The 19,546-nt window shown below is 39.2% G+C and overlaps 1 protein-coding gene across 3 annotated transcripts in view; it reads right to left on the bottom strand.

The window, feature by feature from the left end:
* Cert1 (ceramide transporter 1) overlaps nucleotides 1–19,546 on the bottom strand; it is a 97,459-nt gene that overhangs the window by 35,502 nt on the left and 42,411 nt on the right. For all 3 annotated transcript variants that reach the window (XM_030247385.1, NM_023420.2, NM_001164222.1), the window contains 3 exons: nucleotides 6,354–6,461; nucleotides 5,138–5,276; nucleotides 1,510–1,593 (listed from right to left, as the gene is read on the bottom strand). In XM_030247385.1, the coding sequence (XP_030103245.1) occupies nucleotides 1,510–1,593; nucleotides 5,138–5,276; nucleotides 6,354–6,413 (283 nt within the window). In that variant the 5' untranslated portion in view covers nucleotides 6,414–6,461. The remainder of the gene's footprint in view (nucleotides 1–1,509; nucleotides 1,594–5,137; nucleotides 5,277–6,353; nucleotides 6,462–19,546) is intronic.

The following is a 19,546-nucleotide window of genomic DNA, read 5'->3' as shown; positions in this document are numbered from 1 at the left end:
CTGGGAATTGAACTCAGGACCTCTGAAAGAGCAGTCAGTGTTCTTAACCGCTGAGCATCTCTCCTGCCCGGCTAGTCAGTTCTACCAGAGTTGTGTTCTGATTTTATGTCAGAAAGTTCTGTGTGTTAGATAAGAGTTCTAGGAAAGTACAAGGAAGGGTGAGGCTGCATTTTCCAGTATGTAAACTATGGTATCAGACTTCTTGGAGAGTGACAGTCAGAGCTCAATGATAACTACATAGAATTCTACTTAATTCATTTCTCTGTGTGGATAAGTTTGTGTGTATAATATGTGTACATATGGGTGCATGTAGAGGCCAGAGTTCAATGCTGACTGTCTTCTTCAGTTGTTTCCTACCTTAGTTTTTAGGACAAGGCCACTGAACCTAGAGCACACATGACTGTGTGATCAACATGCACAGGGATGTCTGCACCCCCCCCCCCCAAGCGCTAGGATCACAGGGACAAACTGCTGTGCCGTGCTTTTAGCAGGGCGCTGAGGATCAAGCAAGTCCCCAGGCTTATGGAGCAAGGGCTTTACGAAAAGAGCCTTGCTGGATAGTTTTATGACATAAGCTAAAATCATTGAGAAGCAGAAATCTCAATGAAAATATATTCACAGGCAGGCCACTAAGGCATTTTTCAAAATTAGAGATTAGGGAGTACTCAATTTATTGGGGCCATCCTCAGTCTAGAGGTCCTATAAAGACAACTTTTATAGTAAGTTTCAATATTAAGTTAGAATTTTGCACAAGGATGGGGAAGTACACTGTAAGGAAGAAAGGAGTTAAAATGAAGTAAGAAATAAGGAAGAAAGAAGGGAAATGCGGAAAGAGAAAAGCAGTTAATTTTAGCATCAATAATGGGATGCTCTAGTATGAAACAGAAGATTACATGAAAACACAGCTTAAAAAACAATGAAATGTTTCTGCTAGATTTCTACTTTATATCCTTTATAATTTCAACAAAAATAAATACTTAAAATTTCACAAAACTTTCATTCATCTTAAAAAAGTAGAAATCTACTTTAGATTTTTTAGGTAGATGTCAAGAAGAGTATACAATTTATAGTTCATATTAATAAAAAATTTGTGATTCTTCAAGAAGTTTCCTAATAACTCATCAAATACTTTCAACACCAATTTATCAAGTGTAGAAGAGTATACTAAACACAGAGAAATTACTCTCAAATGAAACACTGAAATCAAATCCCCAACAGTACTTTCTAGCTAAGAATAAAATTCTTTTAGTACTAACAACTAACTTTGACAATACTAATGAAATGAGATTAATATTTGGCATTTAGAACCAGCCTTAAGTAGAGAGCAAACCATTATTAACATGATATCAGCATATGTATTTTACCTTTGTAACTTTTCTTCAAAGATATTTTAACTTAAAATTTCAGGAGTTCCATTGCTTTTGAAAATTAGTTAGAAATTATTTTTTGACATATAGCAACTTTACAAAGTATACTTCATTCAATAGAGGGAGAAAAGTTATTACTTACATTTTTCTTTATTACCATTGGTATTGTGCAAAAAGTCTCCATCAGAACGAGTTGTAGGGAAGTCATCTTCATCATCTTCTACGACTAAATAAAAATATTTAAAGACATTACAATAAGAATTGGTTTATTCTTACATTCAACCAAGCATAAGCACTTATCCATCTTCTGTGTTTTCACTGGTTCTCAAGATACACTTTGTAACTATGTTGTAGAATGTTATTAAATATATTACTTTAAAAATGTATTGTCATTAGTGGAATTGATGGTTACTATTAAGCCTTCTTATCTCTTTCTACTTTCACTAGGGTCATTTTATGACTCTCTAATAGTCCTAGAATGGTCTAGCAAAGTAAAAGCACTTACCATCAGGCCTGACTACAAGAGTTCAATCCTACGATCCCATATGGTAGTAGATGGGACGCGTGTGCCCACATACCTTCATATATATGCAGATAAAACCAAAATAAAAAATTTGAAGAGGCCTAGAAGAACTGACAACTGTAAAATGAAAGAGACTTTTTCTAGCCCCTGGAAATTCTTGAATCTACTATTTCTGTATTTGCAGGGAAATGGTTTCCTTTATAAGAGTTGTCATGGCCACGGTGTCTCTTCACAGCAATATAACCCACACTATGGCACCCTGATTTATATTTTGAGGGCTTTTCTACAGAAGGAATCTCTTTCTACACTATTACTATCTTACAAATTTCTTTACTGCAGGAATACTTTTGGCTCTACATTTCAGAGAAAGAGATTGTTTTAATCTTTCTTGACCAAGGGTAAGAATGAGAATGAAAAATACCTTTATTTGTACATAAAAATTTTGCTACATTTTCAAATCACAAGCTGCTACTTTGTGTAACATTGTGTACTGATTTCTATGCAGCGGAATGATATTATCTAACATTTTTTCCTTTCTATCCTTCCAAGTGTTCAATATACTTTTGTACCAAAATTAAATATGCTCTCAGATTTTATTTATTTTATTTATTTTTATCTCCTTGTTGATAATTTATTAAGAAACCCATTAATGGCACACTTGCAATAATGCTCTTCATAGAAGGCATTAATATGAGAAAAATTTTAGGTTTTATGTTGGCTTTAGACAAATATATATGTTACCAAATAAGTGAAATCTGGAACTTTTTTTCACATTAATTTACCTTGCATATTTGCTCTCAGAGAACAGTGATTTATGCTAGCTATTGAAGTCACAATGAAACCATTCTTGTATTAGTTCTCAGGCAAATGTTATAAGGATGACTGGAAGGTATCTGAAAGTACCTTTTAAGATCTTTACCTCATTTACCAGGGTGGTTTTGAATCTCCCTATATTTAAAAAAAATCTTATCAATGAAAATTAACAGTTTATTATCTACCTCTCTAGCTAGGTCTCCCTACAACAAAAAAAAAATCCCACCAGAGAACTCCTAAACCTGATAAACAGCTTTGGTGAAGTAGCTGGATATAAAATTAATTCAAACAAGTCAATGGCCTTTCTCTACACAAAGAATAAACAGGCTGAGAAAGAAATTAGGGACACAACACCCTTCTCAATAGTCACAAATAATATTTTAAACCCATTAATGGCACACTTGCAATAATGCTCTTCATAGAAGGCATTAATATGAGAAAAAATTTCAGGCATAGGACTTGAACCTAATGCCTCACTCATGCTAAACAATACTCTATTATTGAGCCTGTGTGCTTGAGAAGGGCAATCATTCTCTATAGTATCTTTTGAGACAGGCTCCCTCAGTGAGCTATTTAAAATATAAAGATGGAAGCCGGGCGTGGTGGCGCATGCCTTTAATCCCAGCACTCGGGAGGCAGAGGCAGGCGGATTTCTGAGTTCAAGGCCAGCCTGGTCTACAAAGTGAGTTCCAGGACAGCCAGGGCTATACAGAGAAACCCTGTCTCGAAAAACCAAAAAAAAAAAAAAAAAAGTGTGTGCATATATATATATATATATATATACACATATATACATACACACACACACATACATATAAAGATGGGGTGGGGCTGTAGCTAATGGACAAAATTTCTGCTCCTGGCTAGGTGAATTACAGGGACTGAATTTATTCTTTACCATAAATTCTATTCTAAAACATGGGCAGAATCTACAAGACAATGGACACTGGATACTAGATAACAGTAAAAAAGAGTGATCCTAAAGAGGTGGAAACAAATGATATGAGCTCTATGACTTCTCCAGTTGCCTGTGCATTAAAGCCAGAAAACCTGGTAGACTGCTGAGATGAGATGCAGCTGAGACAACACACAATGGTTTCCACAGGGAGATAAATAGCAGGGGCAGGACCACATGGAAACCACCAGAAATCAGCAGGTGTTTTGAGTATTTAAGAGAGAAATGGTACTAACAGCAGGGACAATCCTGAAAAAGATTCCAGGGAGTGGTACCCAGTTCTTACTGGGAGGGTAAGGAAAGTTACTTATTCCTACAGTGCAGAGTGAGAAACCTCAAAGGGAGCTGGCTAGAAATTCAGAACAGTCTTGCCTCAGTAGTGGAGCAAAAAGGAAATACACTACTAGAAGCTTTGGATATTGTACATGAAGTGTTATTATAGTATTACTTTGAAGGCAGACTTGTGGTAAGTTATATACATAAGCCATAAGCCCTAAAGTAGCAATTAAAAAAAAACAGTTATAGCTAAAAGATGAACAAAGGAGAAAAAATAAAATTATAAAATGTTAACACAGAAGGGGAAAAAGGCCAAGAAATGCAGCCATGCCCTGCAATGCACTTACACTAGGGGTGAGCGCAGTGCTAGCTGCTAATACTGAGAGCTCATTCTCACCTCGATGGATTAAGAGAACAGCTGAACATGTGTTAACTTCGACAATATCTTCAGCACTAACAGAGGGGAAATAACTATAAGCCTCACATTACAAGCCAATTGAGCTGGGTGGTGGTGGGGCATGCCTTGTATCTCAGCACTCAGAGGGGGAGGCAGGTGGATCTCTGTGGGTTCCAGGCCAGCCTGGTCTACAGAGTGAGTTCCAGGACAGCCTGGGCTACACATTTACAGTTTGAAAAAAAACAAAAGGAAAAAAAAAAGCTAATGGAAGATAACATATTTTTCCTTTAAAGTAAGAACCTATTACGTTATTTTTTAAAGAATATGTAACTTCTTTCTTTCTCTCTTTCTTTCTATTTTTTACTTTTTCTATGGAAAAAAGGCATAAAGAGGAAGGGGGAAGGGAAAGATAGCAAGAGAGCTAAATTAAAGAGAGAAATGGAAAGAGAAACAAGAGAAAAAAGTATGAGAAATTAATCACATGACTGATTTAACATCTGGATGATCTTCTAACAGACCTCCTGGGGTAAATTATTTAGAAATAACGTGAGGTGCTCAATATTACCAAGTTTTTACTTGCAACAATAGAGTGCCATTTAAATGGCATCTGGTATGGATAGTGAGAAATGAATTAGTATGTTACTAAAGTACTCAAGTCACATGGACACTGAAATCCGTTATACTAGTAGTTTCTGACAAAAGTCCTTATAATTACCTTTATGACTTAAAGACATTACTCATTAAGATTTAGAGGCTTTAGATCTACTCATTCTCTAAGTAAGAATAGTGGTAAGAGCTGAATTAACCTTTATCCCTCTGAAGCTCATCCTTGGAGACAGCGTCAGCACAGACATCAAAGTACTTCTGGAGAGTATCAACCTGCCGGCACAGGATGTCCCGAAATGTCTCCATTTCAGCCAGTTTCTCACGTAAACTGTGGCCTTTCTGCAAAGCACAAAGAGCGGGTGTATGAGTAAAGTTAACCGAATCCGGGCTGTTGGCCCTGTGACGTCTGCTCACCTTTTAGGCTGACGCCCATGCATGGAGGGAATGGGATAACTAGGGCTATAAAGTTCAAGGTACTGCTCCTAGGAACAGGCTTGAAGAGGGCTTTGAAACTGACAAACCCATAAATAATAGGAAAGGAATACTGCCTGATAATCTGCTAAAACACTGTGGAGAGACATAGACAGACCTTGAAATGGACAAATTCATTATTACTGGATGTAATTTAGTAGTATTGACGAGTGTTGACAGGGAAACCCTGAGGAGAAGATGAAGTCAGACCACCTAAGTCTGTCCTTGCCATTGTATATGAGTTATCTAACAAGCCTTTGAATAGGAAATCAATAGTGTTATGTGACTTTTGTCTCAAGAGATGCAAACAAGCTGTGCTAGGTGCAGAAGCATTGATTACTTTTGCAGTGCGGTGGTTAACCCCGGGACGTTTGCAAGCTAGCCAAGTGCTCTGCCACCGAGCCAAATTCTTAAGGCATTGATTATTAATCTGTGGATGCTGGTCAGTTCTACATCAGCAAATCATTTTAATCTTCTCCAGATTCTCCTTTGAACCAAGCTGTAAAGTCATGTCTTACGTCATTAATGAATGAAGGTAAATCTAACGTGTTCATTTTCTATTTGTATGCACCATGATTTCATCCCTTATTTTATAACAACTTCAAATAAATTACATTATAGAAAAGTTCTTCTAAAAAACAAACCTAAAAAAACCTATCAAGGACTGGATAGATGGCTCAGAGGATCAAAATGCTTACTGCCAAGCCCGACAACTGGAGGTTAACTCCTGGGACCAAATGGTGAAAGGAGAGGACTGATTCCTACTAATTGTTCTCTGCAATATGCATGCAGACGTGTATCCGGATGCATGTGTGTGCAGGGACACACACACAAAGCCATAAAGACACGCACACACAAACAAAAATAAAAGCCATCAGTGTGCTCACAGTGTCCAATCCTCACAATCCTCACATGACATCTCCTTAAAGCACTGTGATCACAAACCTTGAAAGAAGAGGTGGACGTAGCAGAATAGCCACTCGCTCCAGACACCAGTGACACCATTGAGCCATGTCTACGCAAGCTGGACTCAGATCCATATCCCGATTCAGTCTAAAAAAGTAAAAGTAAAGTCTACATTAAAAATATTAAATAGAAATATTTAAGAGGGTGAAAAAAATCAGTAAGGTTATTATAACAGCAATTACCAATTTGGATTTATATAAGAAATAGCCAACCCACTGATGCAAAAATTGCCTTTCAAGTCTCTGTTGACACAGTAATTTAGAATGCTTCATGTTTGCACTAACAAGCTAAACAAGTTATTTAACAATAGGATCAATAGTGGTCAAACTCACAAGGAAACAGAATGGTGCTGAGCAGAAACTGGGGAAGGGCTTCAATGAAGATGAAAATGTCAGAGCTGTAGGAGGAATACTGTAAATGTACTTTTGTTCTTTAGAGGAAAGTCAGTGATCTCCCTCTACAGTCATTGAAGCTTAAATATAATGCTACACTGAAACTTGACCTATAATCCCAGTTTATCTGTATTTTCTTCCTAAAAAGATTTTGCATTATTTTTTAAGTGTGTGTGTGTGTAGCTGGGGTGTGTGTTGCGGATGGGTGTTGGAGTGACCTCAGGTCCTCTGGAAGGGCAGACTGTGCTCTTACCTGATGAGCTCTCGAGCCCTTGTCTCTCTGTATTTCAACAATGCTTATTGTAATTGTAGATTTAGCATAAAATTTTAATAGCTTATATTTAAAAATTGCTACTTGACTTAAATCTTTCTGAAAGCCAACTGTAAATGTTCCCTTCTTTAGTTACCTTGAAAGCTCATGACACAAAGAAGAGTTCATCTTTGCTAGTCATAGAAGGTAACTTGGACTCCTGGGTGTTTGTGCATAGATCCAGCATTGTCATAATAAATTTGTTTTCTTTTTAATGAGCTGGATACCTGTCATAACATCCATTTTACATGCTATTCTCAACCAAATGCTAGTAATATCATCAAAGCAATCATCTATGGAAAAGTTTCCAAGTTCCTGAAGCCAAAGCTTTTGGATCTGATTACAGGACTCAGGTCTGGAGAGTTGGCTCAGTGGTTAAGAGCATTTGTTGCTTTTGCAGAGGACCCAGGGTTTGATTCTCAGCACTCACATGGCACCTTAAAACCCTTTGTAACTTCAGTCTTAGGGGATCCAATTCCCTCTTCTGGTCTCCATGGCCACTAGGCATGCAAGTGGTGCATATAATTATATGCAGGTAAATACCCATAAAATAGGATAAATAAAACTAATAATAAAATAAATTACAGCAAATCAAATATTTTTGTTGTAGAAATCCAAGACTCTGTATTGTATCTTTTGGTAGAATATCACATTATACCTATTATGGTTTTAAACAATAGAATATCACATTATACCTATTATGGCTTTAAACAAGTATTTGTATTTAAATTACTGTACTTTATTTGAACCGAGGAAAATCATATAGCCTTTTCAAACACTAATACTAAAAGCAAAGAAACAAAAGCTAGATTATGTATCGTAATCACTAAGTTTCTTTTCCCTCCCTTTCGCTCCCTGTTTCCTCTACCTTCTGTATCCCTCCTTTTCACTGAGACAGGGTCTTGCTATAAAACAGCAACAACACAAACACACACATGTACAGACAGCAAAACTACGATGAGAGGGGATGTCAGGGTACAGAGTATAACATATGTGACAGTATACATAAGTGAGGACTATAAAAAGGTACAAGAAAAATTTAAGGGTGTTTATCAAAATGCAAACTGCAAATAAACTAAAATCAGTAAAAAATTAGAGAATATAAATAAGCCTGTAAGTCCATTTGAGTATCACAGGATCACACCAAAAGGAACCTGTAATTACAGCAATCATGGAGCTGACAGAGTAAGGCTTCTTATCTCTTAATGATATCCACTGGTAGAATATAAATCCTACAGGTAGGTGTTCCACTTGCCCTTAAGGCTGTTTGAGTTTTTTCTTCTGTTTTCACAAGAATACTAACTTGTAAGTTTAGTATTTCTACATTTTACTAGAATGGGTTTGGTAATTGCCGAAGACTGAAATTAGAAATAAGAAAATCTGTTAACAGACAACAAAATCTAAAGACTTTCAGAAATTAAGTATCGCAGATATCTATGAGAGTCATTTCTAAGCAGAAATTAAATAAAACAGCTCTCTACAATTTACAGTCCAATTTTAAAGATACAAATTATAGACATTTTAAAAATATTCAAAATTCAACAATGTGGCCTTGAAATGCAAATGAATCCACTCTTCTCGGTTTTTGCTCACACCCAGAAGTCTCGGGCAGAGAAGTAAATGGTAGTGAGGCTTTTGAAGGCCTTGTTATCAAACAAGGAAAAGCTTTACTAAAGGTTTCTCACACTACAGCTTCTAGAGCTTCTCTTTCTCCAAGCTCCAGTATCTTAAAACAGGCAATACCATCTTATGACAAGGACATGATAAAACCAGATTCTACTACAATACTGGTGTAATATATGTTAAATCATGAATAACACATGGATGTTCATTATGATTAGAGTATTTGTCTTTAATAACTTCCCTAAAATAAATTCCATGATAAATTATGAAAATCAGTCTAGTAAACGAACAAATCCTAATTTCATTGTTACTCAATATAAATAATGAAGATTTGTTGTTCTAGATCTGTTAATTGCAATAGTTTTAACAAAAATGAGAGCTGTAGAATAAAATATCAAGAACAGTCACATATTAAAGGAATAGCTAGACAGCCACTTTAATACATAAACATAGTGCTCTAAATTGATTTTCTATTTCTTTCAAGTCAAATCTACCAAAGATGCCAATATGAAAAGAAAACCTTTGTTAGACAAGTAAAAATTCTAAATGAATAGTAATTTTGCGTACAACAATCAAAGCAACATTAATTTGAATTTGAAATATCTGCTTTTTTTTTTGAGGGAAGAGTATGGTAGAGGTAGAAGAAAATGGGGAGAAATTACAGTCACTATAACAACACAGTGTTCCGCTCACTGGTGCTGCTTTAGGGCTAATCCTTGAAAGGAATGCTGGTCTTTCCATCTCTCTCATTCTCCCACAGGAAAGAAGCTGAACTCACAACCTTTAATCACCTACCTATGAGTATTGTGAAAATCCCCAGTTCTACCCAGATATAACCAGTTACAAAAGGGAGGCCTTTCCTTTCCTTTCCTTTCCTTTCCTTTCCTTTCCTTTCCCAATATTTGCTTTAGGACACCTCCCAGCCCTTTCAGGGGAGGCTGCAAGGCAGAGGGTGGACATGGAGGGACCGGGAGATGAGAGCAATTGGGGGACATGGTGTGAAATTCACAAAGACTCAATACAAAGGAAAAAAAAAAGAGTCCCCCTCTCATTGGGGCTATGGAACCTGAAGAGGTTACCTCCTGCAGCCTTGCAGGAACCCCAGTGGAGCAATACAGACACCAACCTACCCACAAAAATTTCAACCCAAAATTTATCCTGTCTACAAGAAATATAGGCACAGGGGATGAGCAGAGACTGAGGGACTGGCCAACCAATAACCAGCCCAACTTAAGACCCATCCCATGGGCAAGCACCACTCCCTAACACTATTAATGATACTGTTATGCCTGCAGGCAGGAGCCTAGCATGGCTGCTCTGAGAGGCTCCACACAGCGGCTGACTTGGACAGATGCAGAGACCCACAGCCAACAGTGGATGGAGCTTGGGATCTCTTACGGAAGAGCAGGGGAAGGATGGCAGACCAAAGGGGACAGGACTCCACAGGAGCCCAACAGAGTCAACTAACCTGGACCCTTGGGGCTCTCAGAGTTTGAATCACCAACCAAAGAGCATACATGGGCTGGACCTAGGCCTCCCACATATATGTAGCAGATGTGCAGCTTGGACTTTGGGTGGATCTTGAACAACTGGAGCAGAGGCTATCCCTAAAGCTGTTGCCTGTCTGTGGGATACGTTCTTTGAGCTGGGCTGCCTTGTCTGGCCTCAGTGGGAGAGGACGCGCCTAGCCTTGCAGACACTTGATGTGTCAGGGTAGGGTGATCCTTAGGGGGCCCTATCTGCTCGGAAAAGGGAAAGGGGGTGAGTATTGTTGGAAGGGGTGCCAAGGAGGCAGGCAGTGAATGGAATGTAAAGTGAATCAGTTAAAAAAAAAAAAGTCCCCCTTTCACTGTCCTGCAACACAAACCTCTTCTTTCTCAACTTTGCCAGAGTTTAAAATGACAGCTGGCTAGGGATACATTACAAGTTACAAATATCATATATAAGACATGGTTTCTCTCTAAATATCACAGTAATGAGATTATGCCTACATTATATTTAAACATTCAATCCTTACAAAAAGAAAACAGAAAAACAATGACAAAAACAAATCAAAAACGAAAACCTCCAAACAAAAAAATTAAAAAAACAAACAAACTGAAACTGCTCTTCTGTCCAGTAGAGGGAGCCATTAGCATACTACTCAGATTGTATGCCTGGAAAGCTGACAGGGGTTACTACTGGTCAAAGAACTATCTTAACCTTTAGACTAATTCCTTTATCCTATGTGCTTGGGATTTTTAGATTTCAGAATATTATAATTAAATCACACAGTTCAAAGCTATGAACTTAATAAAATAGTAGAACTGTCTACAAACTTACTTATCTTAAAGTTACTAGGCCAGTTTGATAGTTTAACTATATGGAAGATAAATTTAACTATCATTTTGCATCATTAAATCATCTAAGCCCTAAAAGTGGCATATAAATATACTAAATATTGAATTTAAAATTGTAAAGCATTTTCTTTAAATAATTTTTCCTATTAATGATCACTATCAAGCAATACAGCAAAGAAAAAGGCAAACATTTCCATATGGTGTCAAAAATTACCTAGTCATGATTTAAATTAAGGGAAAAGAGAAAATACAAAAATATTAACATCAAAATATAGGACTTTTTCTGAAATGGAAATTCTAAAAAGCCCAAGCAGCTGAACTGCAACATCCATCAGTCTGGGACCCATGTTATAAGAAGACAAACCTTATAGGAAGCAAGATGCTGTATCTTAAGAGAGAATGGATATGAGTGGCTGGACAGATGCTTCAGTAGTCAACAACCATCCTAACTCCAACTTCAGGAACTAAACACCTTATTCTGGCTTTCAGTGACACCGCACTAACATGCCATACCCCACCCTCACATAATTAAAAAACTCCAAACATCTTTTTAAATAGTATGTTTTAACACATTTACTCCAGAAAGCATCACTGAAAATCATACAATGGGAAAAGCAACAGTAAAGGCAAAGAGGTAGGGCTCCTTTGGACAGTGAGTGTTGTTCCTAACTCCTTTGCTATCCTCACTGTATGACTGGACTTTATACACTGTGTTCAGAGTCACAACACTGCTTAGAAAAGGATCTGGGATTCAATTCCAGATTCATGTGCCCATCTCTAACATTTCCTCCAGGTATCCTGGTGATGGACTCCAGACTCTTAGACAAAGGCTTGGAAAGTATTGGAAGTCCTGGCAGACTGACAAGGGACCAGTTCAACAGCTGAGGTGCAACTGGGCAGGAAAAGAATAGGAAATGAAAGGGTTGAGGCAATGAGGGAAAGACAAAAGGGAAGGGGTAAGGGAGAGTCAGAGCTGGTAAAATACTCTAAGGACAAAGAAAAGCCCGTGCAGGCCCTGACCCTCAGATCTCAAGCTAAGTGCTGTAATACCCTGATTCTGATACCCAAGGCCTGCACAGAGTTCAGAATCCCAAGGGTCTCCTGCTGCTGCTGCTTCATACTTACGTACTGTCACAAATTGCTACTGTCAAGTCAATGAAGGAAACGAAAGCTCTTAAAGACCAGTATTTTTTGTCCACCTTGAGTATCTCATCCATCCATAAGCTCTACACAGGTAGAATAAAAAAATCCTCATCGAGGGGACTGGGAGACAGACTGATGCACAGGTTTCTAACCACTTTGATTTTGTCCTCCTACAATTTCTCCCCTGTGTACTCAGGCTGAAGAATAGCAATCTATTTCTTTTATTTCTTGTTACATAGTGTTGATCTCAGCATTTCCCATCTGACCTTTCCCACAGTACTTAAATAGGGTCTTGTTAACAGCAGATACACAACTGCATAGAATGTTAACCTCTTTTCATTTACTCTTAAATATTTTATATCAGTAATACAATAAAATAAGTCTTTTGCTCTAGCATGTGTTTGTGGGTTTATTCCTGTTTTGAAATATGAATCAAGATGAATGTTTTTAAGTGCACAATTCAATACACACACACACACACACACACATTGTTGTACCAACAAACTCCAGACACTTCATCGTGTGAAACGGAAACTCCGTATGCGTTAACCAGCAGCACAGCATTTCTCCCTCCTTTCAACTGTGGTAACTACAACTGTGGCTCTAAGCTTGTCTCCTTACACACTGACCTTCAAGACTACTTAAAATCATCATTAAGTCCTTTGTCCATTGCTGAACTGTTTTTAATATTGTAGTTAGGTCTTAGAAATTCTCTGTATAAAATGGGTATTATTAGAAAATGAAAACATTTTCCCAACTACAAGTTCTTTTTTGCTCTATGAAGTGTTTTAATGCAGCAAACCTGCCAATCTTCATAATGTTGAATTTGTCTGTTTCTTTTACTGCCTGAAAAGTAGAGTTACACCTAATAAGTGACTGCCAGGATGAATGCTGTGAACATTTTGCCAAGTTTTCATGATGACCTTAGGTATTTCCTTCCTGGATGCCTGTGATGGTTTGTATATGCTCAGCCCAGGGAATGGCCCTATTAGAAGGTGTGGCCCTGTTGGAGTAGGTGTGTCACTGTGGGTGTGGGCTTTAAGACCATCATCCTAGCTGCCTGGAAGCCAGTATTCTCCTAGCAGCCTTCAGATGAGGATGTAGAACTCTCGGCAGCTCCTGTACCATGCCTGCCTTGATGATAATGGATTGAACCTCTGAACCTGTAAACCAGCCCCAATTAAATGTCCTTATAAGAGTTACCTTGGTCATGGTGTCTGATCACAGCAGTAAAACCCTAAGACAGTGCCCAACTTTTTGACATCATGATACTGTCAGTCATCTACAAAGGTACCACTTATGAGTTAAAGACAAAGCCACAAAAGAAATCTCAGAATGTGTTTGAAGTAAGTTTACTATTTGGTGTTGGGCCACATTCATAGCTATCTTCAAGTACATGTAGCTCATGGCCAGACACACCAGCTAGATTCTCATCCATGTTAAGTAATTAATTATATGGTTTTGGATAAGCATGATTTTAAAGATTGTTTTGGTAATGAAGTCTCTTCAGGCTACAAATAAACATTGGGTAGATTTTCTATTTCTGCACAGAAATGTCATTAGGAATATGAAGGCACTGTATTAGATACACAGCACATTTTAGATAGACCAGAAATAATAGCAATATTAAATTATGCAAATTAGACCACAAGTTGCCATTTGTATCTTCTTTCACCTTTTAAAGTATTTTTCACTTTTGTGGATGTGTCCATCTGTGTGTTAACACCTTGTATGTTCAGGTAACTGTGGAGGCCAGAAGGTGCTGGATCCTCAGAAGCTGGAGTTATAAGCAGTTCTGAACTGTCTCAGATGTAGGTGCTGGGAGCCAAACATAAATGCTCTGGAAGAGCAGCAAGTACTTTTGAGCCATCTCTCTCCAGCCCCATGTCCTTCCTTCTTTCCTTTCTTTCAATGATCAAATTTCCTATATTAACTTGGGAATTGTGGTGGCTTAAATGAGAGTGGCCCCCATAGGCTCATAATTTTGAATGTTTGGTCCCTAATTGGTGGGCTTTTAAAGGAAGAATCAGGACGTGTGGGCTTTTGGGAGAAGGTAGCCGCAAGGGATGGGCTTTGAAGTTTCCAAAACACATTCTAGGCTCAGTCTGGAGATCTCTGCCTACTGTACGTGGATCAAGGTGTAAACTCCGTTTCTACTCCAGTCACCATGCCTGCCTGCTGCAAGGTCTCTCTACCACGATGATCATGAGCTAACCCTCTGAAACTGTAAGCAAGCCTTCAAATAAATGCTTTCTTTTATAAGTTGACTTGGTCATGGCATCTCTTCATAGCAACAAAACAGTAATTAAAACATAGTTGGTAGCAGGGAGTAGCTCACTGCAGTAACTGGCCTGCCTGACCACGCTGTTGGTGGAATGTGGAATTTGGGACTTTGGATTAGAAAAGCAACTAATAGGCAGAAACCCCAGAGAAGCAATAGAGATACCAACCCACCCACAAAACTTTCAACCTAAAATTTATCCTGTCTACAAGAAATGCAGGGACCGGGGATGGTGCAGAGACTGAGCCTAACCAAAACTGGCCCAACTTGAGACCCATCTCATGGGCAAGTACCAATCCCTAGCACTATTAATGATACTGTTATGCTTGCAGGCAGGAGCATGGTTGCCCTATGAGAGGCTCCACCCAGCAGCTGACTCAGACAGATACAAGATACCCACAGCTAAACAGTGGATGGAGCTTGGGGACTCTTATGGAAGAATAGGAAGAAGGATTGCAGGCCCCAACGGGATTAGGAACTCCACAGGAAGACCAACAAAGTCAACCAGGACCCTTGGGGCTCTTAGAGTCTGAACCACCAACAAAAGAAGATACAGGGGCTGGACCTAGGCCTCCCTGCTCATCTGTAGCAGATATACAGCTTGACCTTCATGTGGGTCTCAAACAACTGGTGCAGAAGCTATTCCTAAAGTTGTTGCCTGTCTGTGGGATATGCTCTACTAGCTGGGCTGCCTTGTCTGGCCTCAGTGGGAGAGAAATTTCCCTATCCTTGCACAGACTTGAAGTACCAGGGTAGCGGGGATACCCAGGGGCGCCACCATCCACTTAAAAGAGAAGGGCAGAGGGACATGGGGGAAGAACTGTGTGTGTGTGTGTGTGTGTTGCCCTGGGAAGGGTGCAATGTGTGGGATATAAAGTGAATATGTTAAAAAAATAAAATTAAATTAGGAAGGAAGGAAAGCAGCTGAATGCTGCAGGCAGGACTTAATGGACGGACAAGCCAGGTAGAAGTGTGGAAGATTGTATTGCTTCGAGCAATTTGCTTTGGAGGCCCATCTCCAGGTTTCAGAGCAAAATTGTATTAGTGACTAGATAGAGACCATTCTTGTGATATTTTAGCAAAGAAAGTGGATGTCTTTTGCCTTGTCCTAAAAATCTGCCCCAAGTAAAACTGAAAAGTATAGACTAATATTGACAGAGCAGATTCCATGCTAACCTAGTAATCTTATGCACATTTACAATGAAAAAGAGCAAGTGGGGCAAAAAAAGAAATAAAAAAACCATACAAGTTTAAGGAGAAAAAGAGCTCAAGAGAATGCACTGTTGGAGCCAAACCTTGTGCTCAAGGATCTGAGGAGTTTAAAGAAAGACAAATGGTATAAAGTGAGGGGCGCCCTCAGGGAGAGACCCCTCCTGGCTAATAACAGGCTTAAGGAATTATCTGTTTTTAAAGAGCAACAATGAGCTTATGCAAATGTAATTCAAGGAGGAGACAGATTATATCCCAAGGAAGTAGAACTTGGCAGCTTCAGCCTTGTGGTTCTGGCTTTAGTTATAAAGGATACAGCAGTAAAGAGATTGTGGAATCTCCTTTGGAAGTTAAGGAAAGCTGCTAAGGCATGAGGCAGGGGAGTCCCTGCATGGAGTCCTGGACAAGCCATCATGAGATCTTTGAAGGCATAGCCTGAATTGCATCAGAGATCTCAAGATGTTGTAGATGCCAGAGCCATAGGAAACTTACCAGGAAGAGCAGACAGGGTGTGGAAACAGCCCAAGAGAGGTGCGTTTCATTCAGCAAAGCTGGACAGAGTGGGAGCCTGAAGAGCTAGTACCTAATAAGCTCTCTGATGTCAGACAGAGTTACAGGATTTGGAGTTTACCCTGCTGGGTTTCAGTCAGCTTTGGTCCAGTATTTCCTCAATACACGCCCTTTCCTCCCATTTAGAATGGTAATGGTATTTTCTGTGTACTGTATGTTCAAAGCATATAACCTGACTTTTTTTGTTTGTTTGTTAGGTTGATTTTTTTGTTTTTTGTTTTTTTGAGAAAGGGTTTCTCTGTATAACCCTGGCTGTCCTGGAACTCACTTTGTAAACCAGGCTGGCCTTGAACTCAGGAATCTGCCTGTCTCTGAGTGCTGGGATCAAAGGCGTGCGCCACCACGCCCGGCTATAACCTGACTTTTGACTTTATAGGGTGTTACAGGATACCCAAGATATAAGATACAACTTGCTAAACACATGAAACTCAAGAAAAATGAAGACTGAAGTGTAGACACTATGCCCCTCCTTAGAAGTGGGAACAAAACACCCATGGAAGGAGTTACAGAGACAAAGTTTGGAGCTGAGACGAAAGGATGGACCATGTAGAGACTGCCATATCCAGGGATCCACCCCATAATCAGCATCCAAACGCTGACACCTTTGCATACACTAGCAAGATTCTATCGAAAGGACCCAGATGTAGCTGTCTCTTGTGAGACTATGCTGGGGCCTAGCAAACACAGAAGTGGATGCTCACAGTCAGCTAATGGATGGATCACAGGGCTCCCAATGGAGGAGCTAGAGAAAGTACCCAAGGAGCTAAAGGGATCTGCAACCCTATAGGTGGAACAACATTATGAACTAACCAGTACCCCAGAGCTCTTGACTCTAGCTGCATATGTATCAAAAGATGGCCTAGTTGGCCATCTCTGGAAAGAGAGGCCCATTGGACACGCAAACTTTATATGCCCCAGTACAGGGGAATGCTAGGGCCAAAAAGGGGGAGTGGGTGAGTAGGGGAGTGGGGGTGGGTGGGTATGGGGGACTTTTGGTATAGCATTGGAAATTTAAATGAGCTAAATACCTAATTAAAAATGGAAAAAAAAAGAGACTGGCTTGAGTCTCAGAATAGTCTTCAGACTTTTAAACAGTATTGGGACTCTAAAGGAATATGGGGACTTTTACAGTTGGACTGAATGAATTTTGCATTATGATAATGGCTACAAGCCTACATATGGGTCCAGGGAATAGAATATGGCAGTTTAAATAAGAATGCCCCTAATAGGCTCATATATTGAATACTTGAACCCTAGTTGGTGAAACGGTTTTGGGAGGGATTAGAAGGTATGTGACTAGTATTTCCTAAATACATGTTAGGGCCAGTCAATAGGAGATTGGTCTGATGCTGCTTCTATTCAAATGTTAAATACTGGTCCCCAAGATCTGGTTGCCCCCCAATGATGAGATCCTCATGTGCACCAAATGATGCTATGTAACCTTGCTCCCCAAGTTAACTAGTCAATGAAAGGCTAAAGCCTATGACTGGGCAATAGATAGAAGCAGGCAGGTTTTTCACTACCTGGGGTGTGCGTGTGCGTGTGCGTGTAGGCAGAGAAAAGGGGAACCAAGAAAGAAAAGGAGACCAAGGGAGGAGAAAGCTGCCATGAGAAGAGATAGATCATGAGCACATGGCCAGGAGAAACTGCAAGTAACAAGGGACATTTGGCTGGGATGTAAATTAAAATAGCTCCAAAGCCTGGCCAATCCAGGCTTCCAGCTTGTATATAAATTATCTGGATTGTGTGTCTTTTATACAGGTTAGCTAGAATATTTAATTCCTTTTACACTGAGCTCTCTGCCTGTGGATCAGGAAATAAGATCTCAGCTCCAGCTCCAGCACCATTCCTGCCTGGCGCAATCACGCTTCCTTCATGCTTACAGACTAACTTTCTGAAATTGCAAGTCCGGCAAAAATCGAAGCTTCCATTTATAAGTTGCTTGTCATGGTGTTTCTTCACAGCAATACAATAGTAACTAAAACAGGGATGTTTCTTCCTATTTTCTTTGGCATATACCAACTGAATGAACATATATAATGTAGTCTATAATTCTCAAAAATATAATTCTTAAAAATATAAATAAGACTTTTACAAACACTTCAGGACAACTAAACATTATATATCAATAAGACACTATGATGTAGAAAATACTTCCAGAGTTCTACCCCAGCCTTCATAAAAACCAGCAAGTCTCTCTAGCACCTCTCTCATTTCGACAGTCTTCACTGTTCAAGACTAATTCAAGACTGTAAGGCTAATTCTTTTTGAGCTATTATGAATTTAATTTTTGTTGATTTCCTTTTTAGATTTTAACTGTTACTGTAAAGAGATGTTAAGGGTACTATGAAATTGCCAAACAGCACCAGTAACTGGAGACTAAATGCTCAAATACCTGATGCCTATGAGGGACATTTCTCATTTAAATGACATTTCAGGCTGGAGAGATAGCTAAGCACTTAGAAGCACTTCCAGAGGACTCTGGTTCAATTCCTAACACTCAACATGGTGCTTAACAATCATGTGTAATTTCAGTCCCGGGGGTTCCTATGCCCTCTTCCAGTCCCACAGGTACCAGGCATCTACATGGTAAGCAGACTTACATATTAGAAAATGTCCATACTCATAAAAAAACTAAAAACACAACCACCACTTTTCACTTTATGATCCATATATGCTAATAGTCATTTTATGAGGAAAAATGTTATTTAGGGCAACTTTAAAAGTCTCTATAGTCTTGCACAGTCTTAACACTCTTAAAATCCAAAGTGTCTTTTGAGAGATCAGGTAAACTCTTTAACTGTGAACCCCTGTAAAAATCAAAAAAGCAAGTGGCAAAATTCCAATATACAATCAGATACACTATACACTCCAGTTCCAAGGGGAAGGGAAAGAGTACAGTGAGCAAACCCTGCACCAAAGCAAGACCAGAGGCACCCAGGACGAACAACAAATTACACAGCTCCATGCCCACCAATGTCTGGGAATTGTATTTTAAATTCTCTCTTGAGCTAGTCATGCTCCTATATGCAGCTTTTCTCAGATGGAGTCTCATGGATCTGACATCTCCACCATCTGGGGGCTCCTCCCCAAGCCAGAGCTCACTCTTATTTAAGTTCTCCTGATGGTGAGGACTTCATACACGAGCTACACCAGCACCACATCTGTATCACTCCTGTATCCCTTCCCAACCCCAGCTTTTACTATGCTCCCCTCCCTCCCAAAGTAATCATTTGTTTAGTTATTATTGCTACTTATACATACACATCTGTATGTATGTGAATATATATACACACATACACATG

The sequence above is a fragment of the Mus musculus genome, chromosome 13 (assembly GCF_000001635.26).
Source record: "Mus musculus strain C57BL/6J chromosome 13, GRCm38.p6 C57BL/6J".
NCBI classification, from domain to species: domain Eukaryota; kingdom Metazoa; phylum Chordata; class Mammalia; order Rodentia; family Muridae; genus Mus; species Mus musculus.
The sequence above is the reverse complement of the archived record's forward strand: the minus strand, read 5'-3'. Positions and strand labels throughout refer to the sequence as shown.